Consider the following 20,422-nt stretch of genomic DNA (forward strand, 5'->3'; position numbering starts at 1 on the left):
ATGTCGTTTAATATGAGCAAACTCTAGATGATCTTTTCTACTCACGTTAACTTCTAAATAGTTAACTATGTGCGCCACCGTGTCAATTCTGCCTTTCTGAAACTGAAACTTCAATAACTATCAGACGAGTATTTAATAACTTGTAGGTCTTAGATGTTTTCATGATTCGATATTTTTATTTTTATTTTTATAAGCTTTCTAAAGGATACTGTAAACGAATTTTTTTATTATATATTTTCTGTTTTTTAGGTAACTTAATATGTACTGATATATTTATATATTATTTAAATGTATTTAAATTTCAAAGTAATTTATGTTCATTATACCAACGTAATTCTATTATTCTTTTCACACGTATGTGCAACAAAATGTGTTCGCGTTTGTGAGATTTAGTACAATTATTGCTGATAAAAAGTTGATTTCTTCAAATATACTCATGAATCGACAAGTGTGCTCTCGTGTACAGCCTTTCCTTTTCAACGCTCAATTCACATTGCAATTAATGATATAAGTAAAAGACGAATAAAAATATCTGGCTAAATTCTAGTTTTATAAAATTTAAAAAATGGTAATGAAAGGATAATTGATAACAATCGACTTAAAATACATACAATACATATACTATAAAATATACAATTTAATTTAATTTAAAAAATATATAAAAAACAATAAAGTAATATAATAATCGCCTAACTGTGATATACATATTTAAAAAAGTGGGAAAATGAAGCAGTCGTAAGTTGATAACCGAAGGCTCGAGTTATCTATAAGTAATACAATGGTGACTTGAAGTCAATGACAATGAATTTAATGTTCTAACTAGTATCGAATGTTAAACATAATTTAAGAACCAGCACATATAAACACTTGAAAAGAAATTGCAAATGTTTGGCATTGTAAATATTTTTAACCTATATATCTTAAACTAATGTATTACTATAGCATATTTAGGTATGTATTATAAATAGAATTCCACATTTGGACCACTTCATTTAAGTTATAAGGTAAAATTTAATTTTTAAAAGATCGTAAAAATGAAGTGATAATAGTCATACAACTTATCTCACTCTATGTTGCCCAGACTAATCAACTGCATATTCAAGCACTCATTAAGCCACATAAATGAATGTATTGATGTCATCATCATCACGTCGCATATACTTGTGCTCGATCAACCATTCCAGTTGCTCCTTAATCATTTTTTTCGATGGCAAAAACATATTCTTTAGTATATCAATCAACTCGGCCTGTAATGTTGCATTATTCAAGCGTTTGCGCATCTTCATTATTTTTATAATGGCTTCCTGGGTGCGTAATATACGCAACTGCACTATTGATTGATTGTCCTCCTGTTGCGAACGCTCTGTACTCAATTGCAAACGACCAATCATGTTCATCTGCAAAAGCAATTAAAATTATTGTAAGGCGATTACTAAAGCGAAATGTTAAATATACACACTTTTCCTCTTCTCTGCGCTTTGCCATTTTTCACAACAGCAAACTCTTGATTAACACTAAATAAAGTATTTTCTGAAAAGTCTTTCGGGGTTGTTATTGTTGCAGGTTCCATAAGTAAAATTTGTTTTTTCAGTTTTGGAAACGCCACAAGCGACCAGAGTGTTCGTCTGAGTTCGGGGTCTGTAGAAGATAGGAATGCAATAATAATGAAATTTTAATGGAGTGATTATAAAAAGCACACTTGCCTGGTAACTCTGTCGCTAAACGCAAATTTTCGTACGATATTTTATCATGCGGTCGCTGATTCCATGCGAAAAGTACGGCCATTTGAAAAGTAGTCACATCAAGGTCGTATCGACCAAAATTGTTTACAAATGTAATTGTACCATTACTCATGTGATGATACCATTGCAATTTACGACCACAAAAGTTTTTCTTATAAAACTCCTCCACGTCAGGAATGTAATCTTCCAATTCAAGGGGCAGACTCACTGAAACTCGTTCAGAACATCGTGCCCAAGCACCGGCATTCAGAATCTTTATATTAATTGCATCGTGACGACCGGTGCAGTTTCGAAATTGAGTATTTAGATCTTCACTAAGCTGAAAGAAAAATCATAAGACATTTAGTTAGTTTAGTTTAGTTTTTCATTTATCTCTAGTGATCTGAACTCACTTTAATGTCTTGGAACATACGCCCTAAGCGATTCACGTAATCCGCTGGCATGCCAGCTTCGCGTAACCATTCAACAATATCCTCCTCCTTCTCGCTGTCAGCGCTGGTACTAAGTATGAGTCTGCAAAAGAAATAGGATTAATATATGGCCGGATGTTAATCTGGACTCGTTCCGGTTTGTGTTGTTCGTACCTTCTTGTCAAATGCACTTTGTGATAGCGCATAAATACGTCTTTATTGTTGACATATTTTAGAACTAATAGTACATCGCGTAATCGAGCATCGATTTGTTCGCTAGTGAGCTTCTTACTTAATGGCGTGCGACGCAGTAACATGTCGCAATAATTTGCTAAAAGTTCTGGACATTTACTCTCCGGAGTGATGGACTTAACGCCACGATTTGTTAGGCCGGTTGGCAGTTCGAGCTGTCAATAGAAAGTAAAAACTAAAAGTATATCAATATTTTGCATGCGATCAATGGAAATTTACCTTAAATACACTTGTATCGTTGACAACCGTCTTGAATGCTTTGTCACGCGCCGTTAGGAATCGAGGATCATCTTTGAAGGCATATTTTACTAATGAACTGAATTTATTGAAGAGTTCGAGCAGCCGCTCTACGTATTTTTCAGAGTCTTGGGTGATTACATCGGAGGCTGAGAGCATATCTGCTAGGCCAGCAGTAACAATGTGGCTCTCTAAGTCACGTAACATCGGTTCAACACCATCACGCACACGATCCAAGAGACGAAACATAAGATTTAGTTTTTCTGTTTCATATTCTCTTATAAGCGCAGCACACTCGGCGATAATAATGTTCATATGATCACCGACTAGTGCTTTGACACAGGTTTGAATCAGATCACAATAGCTACTTGGTTCAAGGTATCGTTTCGCACGAGTTTCTTCTTCGCGCAATTTTGCGTCTGCATATCTCATAAAAGCCAATACACCGTTTGCTTGCTGTTGTTCTGTTGTTTTTAGGCGATAGAATGCTGCAGTTGCCTTCAAGTAAGCTGCTTCAAAATTCTCCCTATAAATGTGAAGTTTATCGTCGGGAATAGAACATAAATTGACATAGCTTTCACGCACACCAATCACAAGTTGCGCATCATAAGCATCGCCGTTGCGTTCGGCATGCACAATTTTCATTGCCGATTCTTGTAAACGATCTTTTATATCACAAAATATATGTTCATTCCATGAGTCAAGCATTAGTTTTCGGACGATAGAATCTTCAGTGGTATTTTTTTTACTACTATTACTACTTGAAGGTGAGGTTGTGGAGTTTGCGGCGGCAGCAGCTGATGTTGAAGGACCAGCCGCCGTCGAAGTTAATGCAGTATTGGCACTTGTACTGGCGGCAGAGGAACTAGATGCTGATGTTGCGGTGGACGTGGGCACCTTGAACTGAAGAGATTGCTCCAACTGCCGAAAAGGTAGGGGCAGGTAATTGGATTGTGTGAAGAATTTACGCCATTCTACAATGTATGTAGTGAGAAGCGCCTGTTCGCCGCGTTGTGATTGTACCTTGCGTTGAGCATGCACTATAAATTCGACAATATCTGCTCGCAAGCAGTCATAAATTTTTGTGGCTCCTTTCTCATCCCACAAACAAACCAAATGTACACCATAAAACAATTCCTGCCATTCTAATTGAGAAACTGTTTCTTGATTTAATAGTTTCAGTACTATAAGACGTTTTTCGGGCCATACTTCCTCAAAGGTCCTTAATCCTTTACCCTGTCCGATTGTCACCTATTGCACATAAAAATAATTGATGTATATGATCATTTCGAATCCTAATTAGATTTATTTTCATTAGGCGCACTTACTTTTAACATTGTATGTCTTCCGAAATGCGCTTTATTTCAAAGAAAACATTTATTAAACACTCTTTTGTTCTGCAAACTTTGACAAATTCGTGTAGAAAATGAGAGATATAAAACGAATTGGCTCAGCAAATGCAATTGTCAATTTGGGAATGTGCTCCATCTAGTGTGTATTAGTTACATGAACACCAGCTGACGGCAGAGAACGTATATATCATATATTGATATACGTTCTCTGCCTTCTCTATGATATACGTTCTCTGCGGCCGATTAGGAAATATAGAGTCAGCTGTAATAAAAGAAAATTTTAGTGCAAGACTATAATTTAGCATATATGTGACTGAGTAATTCCGAACAGGGAAACAAGACCAGATGCATGAAATTTTTGTTGTTATAAAAACTTATCTGTCATCATTCGCAAATTCAGTTCTTGTTTAAAGTTGAGGATATTCAACACACCGTTCACAGAGATCGTATATCATACGTTCTCTGCGTTCACTCCCATTCACCCCCATTTTGATTACTAAACACATCTTTTAATGTTGTTGCCTAAACGTCAAACTCTCATGTATTTTGTATTCGTTTTCATATATTCGATTACTAGTTTTATTGGTATTTCTCATGACTGCTATTATTTTTATCTGAATTTTTGTTCTTTCGTATTCAAATTCCATTTTCATAAGTTAATTAATAATAGAGCAGTGTAAATTTTGGAAAAAAAAACTTAAGGAATAAACGATCGAAGTGCAGAAAATAGCTGAAAAATGACAATGGGTGGTGAAACACCAACATCTTCTCTAATTTTTCCAGTATTGTTAAGGCCCATCATTGCGAAGGTTTGTATGCTCGCCGGAATATAGTGCAAGTAGACTGAAGATAATTACAACCGCAGTATAGTATAGACTATTGTATTTTAATATTTTGGCTTGTAGTTGGAGCGTCGAGATGTTGGGGCAGCACAGTCTCTGCGTTCAGCCATAATGAAATGTGAGCAAAATAACCCAGGTTTATGTTATGACCTCGTGGCGGCCATTATACGTCGTGCAGAGCTAAATGTTAATCTAAATGAAGCAGTGCTTCGTTTGCAAGGAAATATAGCCGAGCCGGATTGTAAGCTGAATTACAAACATGAAAATGTTTAGAAAATATTTATATCAAATCATACTTATATTGCAGTGCATGAGTATCGTCTTACACGTACTGAAGAACCATTCCAAGAGCTAAACCGCAAATCGGTTGCCCTTAAAGTCATACTGAGTCGTATACCCGAAGAGATAACCGATCGAAAAGCTTTCTTGGAGACCATTAAGTACATATGAAATATAATCATGTGTAGATGTAATAATTATAATTTTTCAAATTACATAGGGAAATTGCCAGCGCCATAAAAAAGCTATTGGATGTGGTTAATGAAATCGGATCCTTTATACCAGGAGTCACAGGCAAACAAGCGGTTGAGCAACGTAAAAAGGAATTTGTAAAATATTCCAAAAAATTTAGCACAACGCTTAAGGAATATTTCAAAGAGGGACAGTGAGTATACATATATTGCATTGGTAGATTTATAATCATAATTTATTTGTAAAATCACGTTTGTGAATAATAATGTTACGACAGACATGCTCACATGTAATTCGACTGATATTTTCATATGAAAAAATAATACAAAATATCTTATATGTCAATTTCAAAAATTATTTAAAAGAATAGAATTTTAATACTGTACTTAATGCTTATCACACTATATATGTTTGGAAGTCTTATCATATAATTAATTAATGTCACTGCCATTTACAATAAGAAATTCGGACACACTTGATTAATCATGTTGTCATGAAGAAATAGATAATAGGGGTGAGTTAGAAATTTAATTCCCATAGGAGTTATGGAAAAATCTTAGTCTGATGAAGTGTTTAAATTAGTATTTATATTTGGAAATTTAATCTCGTTCCCAAAAAAATTATTATTATCAAAAATGTGTTTTCCCTTATTCTTCGATATAAATATATATGTCGTTGGGATTTCTGGAAAATGTATTACTTATACTGAATTTGTAACAAGTAATAGTTAGAAAATAACTTTATAATTATCTCATAGAGAGGTATGAGTAGGCATTTAGGTTTTTGCAATGAAACTTTTTGTGTGCCATTATTTCCAATTTTGTGCCATTTATTTAAAAAATTAAAACTATAAATAAATCAAACTTCTTTTTTTACTTCCAGATCGAATGCAGTATTCATAAGTGCACTTTATCTGATACGGCAAACGAATCAAATAATGTTGACAGTAAAAAGTAAATGCGAATAGAAAACTAAAATAAACGTTAGTGGAATTGCATCTTTATTTCAACAGCAAAACTTATTTAATTTAAAGTAATCCATTATATGAATCCAAAACCCATTAAATTATTGATATAATATGGAATATGAATAAATTAAAAGAAGAAGTATTTGAACGAAATAAATGTATATATGTATACATAAAAGTATTTAATTTCCTAACGATTAGAGTCAGAAGAATATTAGTGTAACTTTATTTAAAGATATAATACGAAGACGCGCTTTTGCTGCAGAATTATTTGGTAAAAATGATAAGAAGCAGTCAAGAGTCTAAATACTAATACTAAATATAAAGAGGTTTTTTAAAGCATTCAGATATCATTAATATAGTTGTGTTATTTATCTTCCGCGAAAATATATAATAAAAACTGTTTTACTAAATAATATATTTCTCAGAATTATTTCTTACGAAAGACTTAAAAGTTATTTAACTTTCTGGTGTATGCCAGAGAGAGAAACTGAAAAAGTGGGGCATTTCTATTTTTCCGTTTTTGTTAAGCTTAATTTGGACTGATTCAACCCACTACACTACACTTCGACAAGAGGCCGGGTTTAACGTAAATAAGATTTGTAGAAAAAATATTTAGTACCACGTAAGTGGGCCAATTTTGCATTCTAGCTCTTTTATGAGTATCTCTGCCAAAGCTTAACGAGTAGTGGGGACCAATTTTCGTTCATACATGCTGTGTCAGAATATTTAAACTAAATTAAGTTTGCTTTAAAATACAAGCAATTTTAATTTTAATTATGGAATACGACTTCAGTTATTAAGCGTCCTGACTAATTTCAGATAAACTGTATTTAAACAGTTGTTGAATTGTGAAAAAAGCTTTTTTATTTTATAAAAACACTCGAACTCTTGGCATGACGTTTGGAAGATCATTTGTTGTTACACAATTATTTCTATAGTTAAAATATTGCTGGCATGACAGTTATCCACTAAACGTAGTACGTATATGTACATATGTACATGCTTGTTTTCCAAAAAAATTGTTAAATTATGCGAATAATAACTCGTTATAATCCTAAACATATCCCTGCAGTTTGCATTTCATTAACCTCTTGCTCAGTAATTATAACAAATATAAAATCTTTCGCTCTCTATTTCTACTATGGTACTGTGATTAAGTGTTTTAAATAAACCCTTACCCACACAAGAAAGCACCTTGAGAGTAACAAACTGTCGTATTCTGCGATCCCTTTCAGTTACAGGCCGAAATATGCTATTTTCGAATTAACAAAAAATTCGAATAAATACTCGTATACATTTTTATAAAAATAAATTACAATGTAGTGGTAAAAAAAATCCACAATTTATAAAAATAAACATTATTATTAGTGATTGAAGCCTGAACGGAACTCTGTTGTTTATTTGCGCTTAACTGTTATCATTTCGACTCTTTATTCTTTCAAAGGGAGGAAAGTACGTTTAAAAAGTTTAACTACTAAAATATAGTTTATAAAAATCATTAATATGAAACTCAGTGAATTGCAGTTCATGAGATGTTAGGAGGTATCCATGATATTGGTTTTACAGTCAGAGAGCTAGTGTTATATGCGGGCGGGCCTCTTCGTTTTTGCCCAATGGGGGTGGCTATAACTGTTAAGTTTACGAGTACAAAGCATTTAAGAGTAGTAAATACAGAGATGAGGGTATGTTGCTCTGTTATTATATTGTTGCTGTTAATAAAAATCGATTCCTCGGACATAGAAGAAACGAATTGAGTACCACATAATCACTACAGCATTGCGCTAGCAAGCAGAAAAATTGTGGCAGTCGATTTTAGCTATTCGTTGCTGAAAGCCAAAACCAAAATCAACTCGACCGTTACGTACGAAGCACGAAAATCGAACACCACCACTACCAAGCGACCGAGGATGATGACCCACTTTTCGGAATTTTCTCATTAAGAAATAGCAATCTTGGTGTTAGGTTCAGAAAGAATTTAGCGTTAAAATAAATGTGTAAATATTTGTGTATATATATAAAAGTGAAGCGCAAACATATGCTTTATAATTAATAGCAGTTAAATAAGCTAACATCAAAAATAAAAGCAAATGTGGAGGTAAAACCACATTAGATGCAGTAGAGGAGTACACATTGGAAAATCTGCAGGCATAAAAATTCGCTCTATACTACAAAATCACCCCTGAACTCCGCAATCCAGCGCGCAGCAGTAGGCGTAACAGCAAAAAATGTGGAGCGCCAATGGAGCACCAGCGGAGCGCTAGCAGAGCCTATACAGAAAACTGCTGGCACGAAGTTGTATAAAAATCGGTCACAATGCTTCTTTCATGGTTGCGCGAGTGAAAATGTGCTAAAAATGTGCTTTCTGCAAAATATTGAATGAAATGGGCTAGAAGTGTAAAAATTATGTAGATAGAAAGAAAAGTGTAACAATTGCGTAAATGTATAAATCTATAAATTGGCCGGGTGGTAGAGTTAAATTTTTTTCGAAAACAAAGTATCCGACGATGTTGACGATTAAAGTGGAAAAATAGATACTTGAGTTATTAGCTCTGGATGAAAAAATAAGCATTCAAAGAAGGTGTGAAAAAATTGTAAAACATAAAATACATACATATACATATTTATATATTTGCATTTATACCCATTGAAATGCATTTATGAAAAATATCTATATTCCTCCGGAATGCAAATGTAAACGAGTAATCAGCATCATACAAATACCACGGAGTATAATGAATTAGTAAAAAAATTACATATTTTCTAATTTGGGGCACCACTCATTCGTGTGTAATTATAATAAAGGGACAAATAATAATTATAATAAAAGCACTACACCTAATTGAAATATATAAAAAATATTATTGAATTTGCAAATAGTTAAAAATATCACCAATAAAAATTCAACTCGCAAGTAAACGTGCAACTACATATGTAAGGAGTAGGTACGAAGGAGAGTTTAACTTTCCAACGCCAAAAAAGCATATCGACACGGTAACGTGCAGGAAGTGGTAGTGAAGGGTCAGCAGGTGGCACATTTTAAAGAGTGACAAATACACACACACATACACATCCACGCAGACAAGAGCGCAAGGAGACGTGCAGTTGGAGGACAAGCACGTAAGCGACGGCAAAGGTGTTCTACTTGATTGCGTTGACGTTCGCACGCTCACACAATCACACGCGCCACCACGCTCGCAGGCACATTTTATCATTGCATGTGCTCGTACACTATCGGCTTCGCCGTTATAGTACTGGTTCATTGCCTGTCGGTTGACTGGCGAAATTTATTGTTGCTTGTTAAAGCAAATCGCATAAATGATTTCATACGGCCAGCAACGGATGGAGCAACAACAAAGAAATCAACCGAACTTACGGCAACAGCAAGAAGGTAACAAAATTAGGGAGAACGTTAAAACTACCAAGAACAAAAGGACCAACAACAACAATCCCAACACATATAACTAAAACAAAGCAAAATTTCACAACTGCAAAATCGTAAAAATGTAAGTCGACTCACACATCAATATATCAATGTAAATTATAGCATTTATTGAAAATTACTCCTCTCCCCTCTACTTTGAAACGCGACGTACCAAACTCGCAACAAATTATTAAATACTTTTTTATTTGCTTTGTTAACATACTGTGGCAAAGGTTTGCGTGCTTGTTGGCTTTTCTAAAGTAGCGAGTGTTGCAAGCAAATAGTCCTCATCCCCTTGAATTATCAAATGAAAAATCAAATTAAAAAGAGAAAACTTAAAATTTACACTTTGTGTTCATTCGAGGTAATAACTGTGTGCATATCTACCCTTGCGCCCATTCCTGTGCACAATTGAAAGCACATATGCATGCCACATACTTGTACACGCACAAGCGCATACTCACTCACATACATGCACAGATGTTGTTATCTCTGACTTGCTAGTAAGACCGAAAGCTTATAAATCGTTTTAGAGACACGATTACAACAATGATTTTACTTTTCCTATCTGATACACAAGTGTTGGCTATTTTCTCATTGAAAGCATTGCAACTGCTTTGACGTTGTCAACTCGCTGCTCTTGCGATAGTCATACGCCAAGTGCCTTCCCTCCCACATCCAGTTGGTATCTGCACTGTTAAGTTAACAGCAAAAAAGCGTGAGCATAAATGAGAATATGAATAGGTGTGAGTGAAGAATTGCTGAGAGGGTGTTAGATAGTGGGTAAGTGAGGTGGGTTCTGAAACCACCCTCATATGAAAGCGTGACAGCGAGTAAAGCAATTTATGTTGAACTAAGTGTTTATAGTTGCTTGCTTGTGTGGTTTTGTCTCTGGGTATTTTATCATGTCAAGATAGTGCTTCCGAGTGATTTAATATGAGTTTTTAACAACTTTTATCATACTTGTTTACGCTGTTTTATAATGTTTTAGTTTGAAATTCATTATGAATTTAATTAACAATTCGATGCAACCTTGGTTCTTTTGTAACTCGGTTATAAAGATTGCAACTATGTATGTATGTAATATATAAAATACATTGAAGAAATAATACTTAAGTAAATTGGTTTCAAAAAATATAGCGAAGTACAAGTCCGAACACAATAAAACTACATAATAAATATAAAAATGTACACAAAGATGTTTTTTAAATTCAATAAAACGGACAAAAAGTACTTTGAAGAGGGTAAAATATCACCGGCTGCTGCTTTGAATTCAGTTCTAAGCGAACCATATGGGTATATGACTCAGCTTTGTTAATACATACGTAACATTTGTGTTCAAACTTTATATTCCTCTCCAGCAATTAAAATTTTTAAAAATTATATTTTGAAAACAGACCATATAATACATTTTCTGTAAATCCCTATATCAAAAGATTATACTAATTCTATGGCCCGGTTGTGTATGTGTTTATGCGCGGCATTGTATTAATAGAAAATATGGTTAAATTGAAGCTTTGTGCGTGACTCGCCAATGGCTTTATGCATAATTAGCTGTTAACCCTTCCAACACGCAACGCAGAACGTTACACAATGGAGTAGCTTAAAGAAAATTATCTGCTTTCATTTGGGTATATGTGTATATACAAGTATTATGTTAAAAGGCATATGCAGCAATGTTTAAAATAAATGCGGTGACAATACATTTTAGAAGGAATGAGTGGAACATTATGCACAATGCCAATGAGTTCAAACAAAGCTCGGCTTCTTCTTTCAAATTATACTGAATAATTTTCATGCATCTGAACCAAAAGGTACACACCATCAACCGTTCGGAAGCAGCATACAACTAGAAAGGCCTTTCATTTATGGGACAACGCAAAGAAGCTCTGTTAATAATATAATAAACTTGCTTAAAGCAGATGTTAAATGGTTGGAAAGATCACTAAGTATGTGGATTAAGTATCACTTAACATATAACGATTTGTCTTATTTCAACAGTACATAAAGTATGCAGTACTGCTATCAATTTAGATTTATCGGCTGATTCTACTGTTTTTCCATAATAATATGAGGTTTATGGTTCTTTATATGGGTATTGTTTATATATATTTGTGTTCAGTTACCTCGATAACCGCATCTGCCGAGAAATTAGGTTAATAGTTTTGTCTTTTATTCTCCTACTTTTCATCCTAGTGCCAAAAGAGCGCTGAGCTAAACAGTTCTTTGCCCTTTAAAAGCTCGACTGTCAGGTAAGCAGTAAGGTTATTCATTTGCTACGGTTACACTTTGTGGTTACACTTGCGGCAAAACTATCGTAAGCGCTAAGTATAAAATATATTAGATGTGAATTATCAAAAAGACAGCAAGAGTAATACTAAAAATAGTAACAAAAATATATATGTACCATACATTAACTATCGCAGCAAATCATTCAATCCATTTCGCATTTTGTATTTTCACTCAGTCCTTTCTCTTCATTCTCTGATATGAGTGGGCTGTATATTCTACCCCTTACCCTCTTGACAATTGGAACTGTCAGATAGTTGTACGAATGACAACGAGAGGCGCACAGCATGCACATCAACCACTCCGTATAATCGAAGGAATCAGTAAATAGTGGAAAGGTGACAGTGCCAAGGCAAAAATGGTCGCCGGTGGTGTCGACATCGACGGCAGCAACGTCAACTGAAGAGCAAGCAGATGATGAGAACTATATGCTTAATAGGTCACATTGTTGTTGATTTTTTTTGGAGCTGAAGTGTAGATAAGATAAAGAGTGTGAAGCAGACGCATAGAGAGTCAAATGGAATGGAATAAGTACATAGGACAAGTAAAGGGAAGCGGTAGTAAAAAGTTGGAATGGAAGTATATGAAGAGCTAATACCTATTTAAATATTTCATAAAAGTTCAATATTTAATTATATTTGTGGTTGAATGACTTAAAGTATGCGTTCACATATATACACATACAAAGTAAGGGTCAACATCAGATGGCAGAGTTAAACGGAAAGAAATGATCCCTATAGGAATAAGAAATTTGAATAGCTTGTGTACGTGACGTCTATGACCGGTGATTTCCATATGACGGTATAATAATTTATTAGACGGTTTTTCATGACATACGGACGATTCACGTCAATGCTTTTATAATTTTTATATTTTACATCCGACGAGATATTAATCTACTCTTATTTATGGTAGTCGATTTCCGAATTCTAGAATACAAGTACTTATATACCATACATATACATATATTATTTCCTTGTAAATTTTGTCAATACTTTTTTATTTTTTGTTCTGTAATAAATTACCAAAACTGAATCACATCGAAACTTCATATTGCCTTTTCCTGCCGTGTGCACATGTAGGTGCTTCATTAGCACACATTTGTTTTTTGAATACAATAGTACCTTGAGAAATCTCCACTAGTGATTTTTGAAAACTAGACGTCCCTTGTCCTTTCACATGTTTGTCCGCGCTTTTTGCATTAACGTTGACATACAGAGTGGATACAGTCAAACCGGCACTTTTACACAAGGCATTTCAATGGAGAAGAATACTAATTACAACACGACTTAAGTGCATACTAGTGTTGCATCGTATAACGTAAAAGCACAAAGGCAATGACATAGACTAGGGAGAGAAAACGGTAGAACCAACAAAATATTATATAAGTGTCAAACAAGAAGGGAAGAAGGGAATGAGAACGACAGCACGAAAAAAATGTAGGTTTTTAGTGAGGCAAAGCTTCAATGCTTAAATAAAATATATTAATATTTAATGTTAACACGGCACGTCGTCTCCTTTGCCGCTGTGCTCATAGCATTTTAAGAATTGTGTCAATGAGTAGACAGGTCAGCAAATCTGTCAAGCAGATCATAAGCCTTCGTTTTAAGGTTTGGCTAATAGGGGAACTGTGAATTTATTATTAATTAGAATTAAATGACATATGATAAATTGACTTCTAGGTTGAACTTCAGTACAGCTGTTGGACTTGTGTTGAAGCCAGGACCCCCAATGGCAACCAAAGGGATCTTGTGTTTGTTTCAGTTACGACCTCTTCTTTCTGCTGAAATATTTTATCATCAAGTGATAATATGATATGGCAGTGATCTGTTTTCCAACCCAATTTGCAAACATTTTTGCAATCTCTTAAATAAAACTAGAGATTTTCTTTTGGCTCTGATTACACGCTCTTGATTTCCAAAATTTTCCAATATTTGTAAACAGAAAAAATTTCATTGGGGTACTAAATCTGAAGAATGTTATGATTTTACAATTTGCTGTTTCCACTTGAATGGATATTTAGGCAGATAGAGATTAAATAATTTGAAATAAACACAAGCAAACGCCTTTGTCTTATTTGGTCAAACATGCATAATACAGTGAAGTATATTGACAGGAAATTTATTGATCCAGCATTACAGAATGCTTAGCTTTAATAAATTATCTTGGCTTTAAGATGATGGTGATTATAGGTGCTTTTTCTGACATTTATATTCAAAACCTTATATTGGAAAGAAAATACTTTAAAAATAAAGTTCTCAATTAACAGTTTTTATCTCATCTATATTATATTCCCTATTATAATATAAAAAAGGCTTACTTTTGATATTTGTTGGAAAATTATTACAGCTAGCGTTCTTTATCACCTTCCCGCTTTTGGTGCTTTTCTGAGTGTACTAATTATTAAAATTGTAATATTTGGACCATAAATCTGTTCATACTTACACAATACAAATGGATAATGAGGGAAACGTTTGCACTTATTCAAAATATAAAGTATGTAGGGAACACCACAATACTGTCGTGAATGTCTAACGATACCGCCAAGATACTTCACGGCGCATAGCCAGCATGGTCGTAACCCCACCATCGACATTTCAAACATTGCATTGCTTCTGATATCTAAGTATAGCCGACGTTGGCTTCGAGATGGATATATTGTGCTTGGCGGATGCAAGTGCGGCCAATGCATTGCAGGTGCAGATGTTGCAGGAACAGGTCGTGCCTTGTACCGCTAATAGCAATTTTCCTGCTCGTTTTGTGTTTGATATTGTTGTTGCTTTCGGTGTCATATAGAGTAGTTGTTGCAGTTAATTTCGCTTGAACGCCCTCGGTGCGCTCAAGTGCAAGCAAAACCACAGTCACAGTCAAGCACTGAGCTGTGATGTTCCTCCCCAATCAGCTGGATGTTATTGGCGTTATTTAATAGCTGAGCAGCCACCCCTGCTGACAGGCATTACAGTGTTTAATGTGTTTCATTTAATAATAAAAGTAATCAATTAAATATGAAACATATAACATGAGACACGCGGAAAGTTGGAGATATTTTTTATGGAACTCAATTACTGCTTGCTACTTACAAGCCAAAAATACATGTAATTTCCTGAACAATTTTCCATTCGCTTGCGCTTTTAATTTAAGATGACACACAGGTTATAAACTATGTTTTCCTCCGACATGCCTATATTTGCATTTCACTCCCCTTTAGCATGTACCTTCATCGGAACTTGGACGAGCTTGCGTATTATCTGCTTGAACTTCGGAATTGTTCCACATGCCTATTTTCAATCTCAAGTTGGTTAATTTACACGTGATTTAAAGTGATGAAGACTTTATGTTTAACTGTCTCCTTTTTGCTAAATGTGTGTAACTATCTTTCTCGTAACCCATATCTTCCTCATTATAGCCTAGAACTGTCTGAATGTATGGTATATTGAGTATTGAAACATGGAAGGAATTGCTAAGGATCAAAGCCGGAGAAATATTTTCAGGTGTTGGCAAAATTATATATTATAAAATGTGTACATTGATTACAATCATACTTAGCTTCTAAATTATTATCACTAATTTTTACCAGCGGATAACATAATGCTAATTAGAATAATCTTAAAAGAAAGAAATTTCATATTTTGGGTATCTGATAGATTTGGGAGTTTAGATCAAGATCTAGGCCTATTCCAATCATTCTACAGCCTTACATTAAATAATGGGTAAAATATGAAACATATTGAAGAATTTAAAAGGTATAAGGTCAACTGAAAAGTCGAAAATCCCTAAATCGGAAGTATTGACCCGATTTTACACATTTTTGCATCAGAGAAAGCTATCATTTGTCCTCTATATTACATTGAGGTATCTTACCGATTGACCGACATTTTCGGTAACATGTTTTGTTAAAATTATAGTGATTTGATGATTTATAAATATCCCTACTATCTTTACGGGAAAATCCAATGTTTCTGACTCTTTTATTTGGATCGTTGTACCACGTTTGGCAGTTTTGAACATAATATTACTAGAACTGTGAAGGTGGTTTTAATCTGTTTGCCCATTTTAACCATGTATCAAGAAATATTAGACGTTTTTCTAAGTTTGGTTGACATAGCTTTTGTGGCTCAGGATATACATATATACATACTTGTACATTAAACATGTGATAGAGCAGAACGCAAAACATATTTAATCCAGGATGCGCCTGCCTGCTGTCATCCCACACCAGGAATTTTACCTTAGTTTTTGGCTTAATTATAGGATATATGGTAGCATTTTATATTTTTGTATTTTCGTATGGAGGAGTATGTGAATTCGTTTGAGATTTCTTGAATATTTGTGCGTTCATATACGAATATATACGAGTGCATAACAGAGTGGTGTTTTCACCACAACTACTACTAAACTCCCGAATATGTACCTGCCCAATGCAGGCACTCACGCTTTCTTCGTAATACTTGCTTATATTTCTCTTACGTCACACGTACACCCATAGCTTCCCACTGAACACCAACATGGCCCTGTGACAGCTGTCACTTTTGATTAACTATTTCACCCACATTTCTTTTGATGTTTACTCATTTTGTTTTTGCGTTTTTTTACTTTCTGTTACGGTTATTTTACCACTTACTTTTGTTGTATCTACTGGCATGCGCATTTCTTACTCGTTGTGGTCGTCCCGATTAAGAGTAAGGCTAGCATAGTAAGAACTCAACACAATATTAAGAGATGAATATGGTCCCGTTATTTAAATTGAGAACGGAAAGCTTACATACGTTTTAGAGATTGATTGTTAAACTGGGTGTCCTGTTTGGGTAGTCATGTGTTTGAAAACTCTTTAGATCATTTTAATAAATAACAGTATCATAAATAAATAGTTTTAACGGAGAAATCTTAGCATTTAAATAAGGATAATATTTAAATTAATTCACATCTAGTTTCTTGACTTCACCTAGCTAACCTACAAACCTTTTTAAAGTGCGTTGTGGATTAATACAAATCTTTTCATCATTGCCCTAGGGAAGCTCTACAGCTAATGCGTATATTTCATTAAAATATTTTATTGTAATGAATAAACCTTTAGTGACATGTGTACATATGTAATTTCTCTCGATTTATATTGAAACCTTGCTTTTAGCACTCTTAGTTTCAACTCTTTTCCACTATCTCTTGTCACTTTCTTCCGCTTCGCTAAGAAGTTTTCCTTGCTTTCGATTTTCTTTGATATTGCTGTTAATATACACATTTAGTCTATTGAAAATAATTCATTGTGGAAGTTAAATCTCTTCGTTTAATCCGTTAATGCTTTTATACCTTCGCTCACATAACCTATCTATATTCGCTCGTATTACCCCTTTTTATAAAAAGTCCGTTGACTTATTCGTTATTTTTACTTGTATTTTACTCGTTCATATATACATAGAATTCAATTCAGGAATTCGCTGGATTTGTATTGCTCGTCACTTATTCGTTGACAATTGTCACATTGCAGCAATATGTGTAAGCAGCAACTAGTGGCCAGAGGCGACACTTTAGCTCGTGTGCTGCTCGGGTTCATACGTTAAAACGTACGAGTGTTTGTCTTACACACATACGCGTACATGTCAGTACGTAAGCATGCTTGCATACGAATTTCTTTATATATAAATACCATACTTAAACATATAAATTTACGCAGAAATTCCTTTTCGTATTGGTATAAACATAACGATGCCAACTTCGTTGTTCTGACGTTAACGTTCGTTGATATTTGTGCATGTACACAAGTGTTTGTGCATTTGTGACTATGCGTGCGAATTTTCGTCATCATCTCGCGAGTGTTTGGCTGAGCAAGAGGACGTTGAAATTTGTTTATCGCATGGCATTCGCGTAATTTTTTCCTTTTGTATTAAAAAATGAAAACCGTTATATCTTCAGAATAGCACTTAGTTCAATAAAGAACCGTATACCATTTGATCAAAATTGACAAGGGTGAAGGGTGAACTCTTTGCAAAAATTACTACCAAACGCAAAAGGTAAATTGGCAAAGTTAAATTAAAAATATTGAGGAAAGTATTAGTTGCAAATTTTCCATAATGAAATGATTAAATTGATAAGATGTCAACTTCTTAAATAAGAAAATTTTAGTGTTCATGTATCAATGCAAATTTTTCGTGTGTGTATCTTGTGAATTCGTGACTGCTGCTTTTGCACTGCTCGCCTCTTTTGCTGCAGCTGGATCTTTTGTGTGTTTCAGTTGTGTTTTTTGTTTGTTTTGTTACTGGTGTTGTGGGATGTAGGTGGCTGATTGCATGATTTAGCAAACCGTGTTTGCACCTATATTGATTCATACATTTCCAATATGAATAAGTATTGGTATCTGTATGCCACTAAGCAGATAATAGTTTAATCAGTGTATATATTCACAACCACATATGTATAAACGTATATGCATGTATGTGCATGCTTCGATGAATTGCCTGCGATTGGGTCTGCTAAGCGGTTGCATGAATGAATGCCTGGCATGTCTGCGCGGTTCAGCTGGTATCTAATCGAAGTACAGAGTAGTAGAAGCACTAAATGAAAAGTAGAAATGTCAAGCTCTTCTCATTGATTTATCTTCCTTAACATCTATCTTCACTTTATTAGTCATCTTCAAACCTCGACATATATCCGCATGTATTGGTGAAGTCGTGTTCATACTTAACAGGCTAGAGTAAGTATTGTAGATGGTGAACGTATCGCCCTTAAATGCTGCATCGTGGAATACATACACCTACACCTACTTACATATATAGATATGTATAGTAGTGGGTGTATATGCACTTATAGTTTTATTGTCAGTCCGTATACTGTAGTAGTAATCTATTAGTTGCATATGTGGAAGTATAAGGATATGAGTATGTGTGTTGGAAATTGGTAATGCAAAACAGAAAGGATCTCCACCAAATACCATAAAATATTAACTTGCATAAAATTATGCGAGAAGTCTTTTTAGTTATCACTGAAAATTTATATTATGGAGATTATGACCTGCAGATTTTTGTTGATGATACGCGTCTATAGCGGAGAGATAACTGTAAGGGATGTTGCTTCAGCTGTTGTTAGTATAGAGATGTAATACCACTTTGTAATTGTCAGTAAACCACATTTGACTATTTTGTAAGTGATTCGTTATAAGCGTTAAATTATTCGAATCAAACTCAAGCAAAAAACGAATGAGCGCACACTTATGGGACACACATAATCACAACGCTCTTCTACTCCACATTTTAATTGACTATTCGTTAACCCATACAATGTGAAATAAAATGAATATAGAACCCACCCGGAATTGGCACAATCATGCAATCATAAAGTTTATAATTTCCATTTTATTACTCTTCGTGATGTTGGTCCATACGAAGTCAAACAATAGCCATTCTACGCTCAAGCTTGCCTTCATAGGAGCGAATATGTAATCTCATTTAATTGCGCAACTGTCTAGACAAACTAGCGTCGACCACGACCACGTGTGCATGTGTGTGTTTTCGTTTTTTTGTTTACCAGTAGCGCGAGAGCTGTTGTTCAGGGCGTATGAGTGACCAATACAATAAGTGTGTAATTTTGCATGCTGGGCGTATAAGTGACTAACCGGAGTGATGGAGTGTTGCCAAATGCCAACTGTCCACTGCGTATAAGTAACGGCCAAAATATGCGCATACATACATATATATGTACGTTTATATAAGCTATTGTATGGCATTTAAGTGTGTGACTGGGTATGAGTGTTTGCTAGCAAAACAAAGTACGTTTCATATGATTCTATGTAAATATCTGAGTGCTTTGCGGGGTGCATGAACTACAAACAACCAAGAATGAGTATAATACCGAACAAAGCACATTCATTCACAAATTTCGGTAGATGAAAGGATGTGTATATGCCTGTACAGCTGTGCCTATAGGGAGAATTTGCTTCCATGAAAATCGTGTAAAGGCCACTTAAATTCGTTTGGTGGTCCTTCAATGAGTCAACACAGCAACTAGCTATGGACAAGCATGAAAAAAAAGAAAACCCACTTTTTATTTTTTTCTAGTCAATTCTTTTCGATTGTGTTCTTGCTACGTTACGCACTAAAACCATACCTTCTTCGTTTTTATATTCCAGCACATTTTGTCAATTGTGCCTTCCAATATATTATATATTTTGCCATTTATACTTATAACGTATTGTCGCCTTACAGTCGCGATATATCATTTGGCCGTTGTCCTTAGATTTAACCGAATGTGTAAGCAAAAAAGTTGTCATATCTCAAGGCTCTAAACTATAGCTTGTTTGGCTCACTTCGCCAGCATTGAGCAGGGTCATTGAATTTTGTTAGAGTACAGTAAATATACATACGCATGGTTTCGTACGTCATTTGCCATTCTAAGTCGTGTGATTTGGTTTAGGGAAACATTAAGGTAGAACGGTGGATTCTTCAAATT

General features: G+C 34.6%; 3 protein-coding genes across 16 annotated transcripts in view; 2 read left to right on the forward strand and 1 right to left on the reverse strand.

The window, feature by feature from the left end:
- Positions 1 to 156: 156 nt before the first annotated feature.
- On the reverse strand, positions 157 to 4,120 carry Cul5 (cullin 5). The gene is made up of 7 exons (XM_014232310.3): positions 3,970 to 4,120; positions 2,624 to 3,892; positions 2,327 to 2,559; positions 2,135 to 2,255; positions 1,704 to 2,061; positions 1,460 to 1,638; positions 157 to 1,397 (listed from the first exon to the last, which is right to left on the reverse strand). The coding sequence occupies exons 1-7, from the start codon at positions 3,976 to 3,978 to the stop codon at positions 1,110 to 1,112; spliced, it is 2,457 nt and encodes an 818-aa protein (XP_014087785.1). The 5' UTR covers positions 3,979 to 4,120; the 3' UTR covers positions 157 to 1,109.
- Positions 4,121 to 4,542: 422 nt separating this feature from the next.
- On the forward strand, positions 4,543 to 6,451 carry Ccm3 (programmed cell death protein 10 Ccm3). Of its 2 annotated transcripts, none has more exons than XM_036377124.2 (5): positions 4,543 to 4,802; positions 4,869 to 5,076; positions 5,143 to 5,275; positions 5,335 to 5,499; positions 6,189 to 6,451. In XM_036377124.2, exons 2-5 carry the CDS (start codon positions 4,947 to 4,949, stop codon positions 6,271 to 6,273), a joined length of 513 nt encoding a protein of 170 aa, XP_036233017.2. In that variant the 5' UTR covers positions 4,543 to 4,802; positions 4,869 to 4,946; the 3' UTR covers positions 6,274 to 6,451. The 2 variants fall into 2 exon arrangements, with proteins under 2 accessions (XP_036233017.2, XP_014087789.2); XM_014232314.3 differs by having other exon boundaries at positions 4,544 to 4,802; positions 4,899 to 5,076.
- Positions 6,452 to 8,062: 1,611 nt separating this feature from the next.
- The window catches only part of Rbp (RIM-binding protein), a 49,958-nt gene continuing 37,598 nt past the window's right edge, over positions 8,063 to 20,422 (forward strand). For 12 of the 13 annotated variants that reach the window (XM_036377101.2, XM_070112867.1, XM_036377103.2 and 9 more), the window contains exon 1: positions 8,063 to 9,779. The gene's annotated coding sequence lies outside the window, so the exon portion shown is untranslated. The remainder of the gene's footprint in view (positions 9,780 to 20,422) is intronic. The other variant, XM_070112863.1, reaches the window with a different exon arrangement.

Source organism: Bactrocera oleae, chromosome 2 (assembly GCF_042242935.1).
Source record: "Bactrocera oleae isolate idBacOlea1 chromosome 2, idBacOlea1, whole genome shotgun sequence".
Classification (NCBI taxonomy): domain Eukaryota; kingdom Metazoa; phylum Arthropoda; class Insecta; order Diptera; family Tephritidae; genus Bactrocera; species Bactrocera oleae.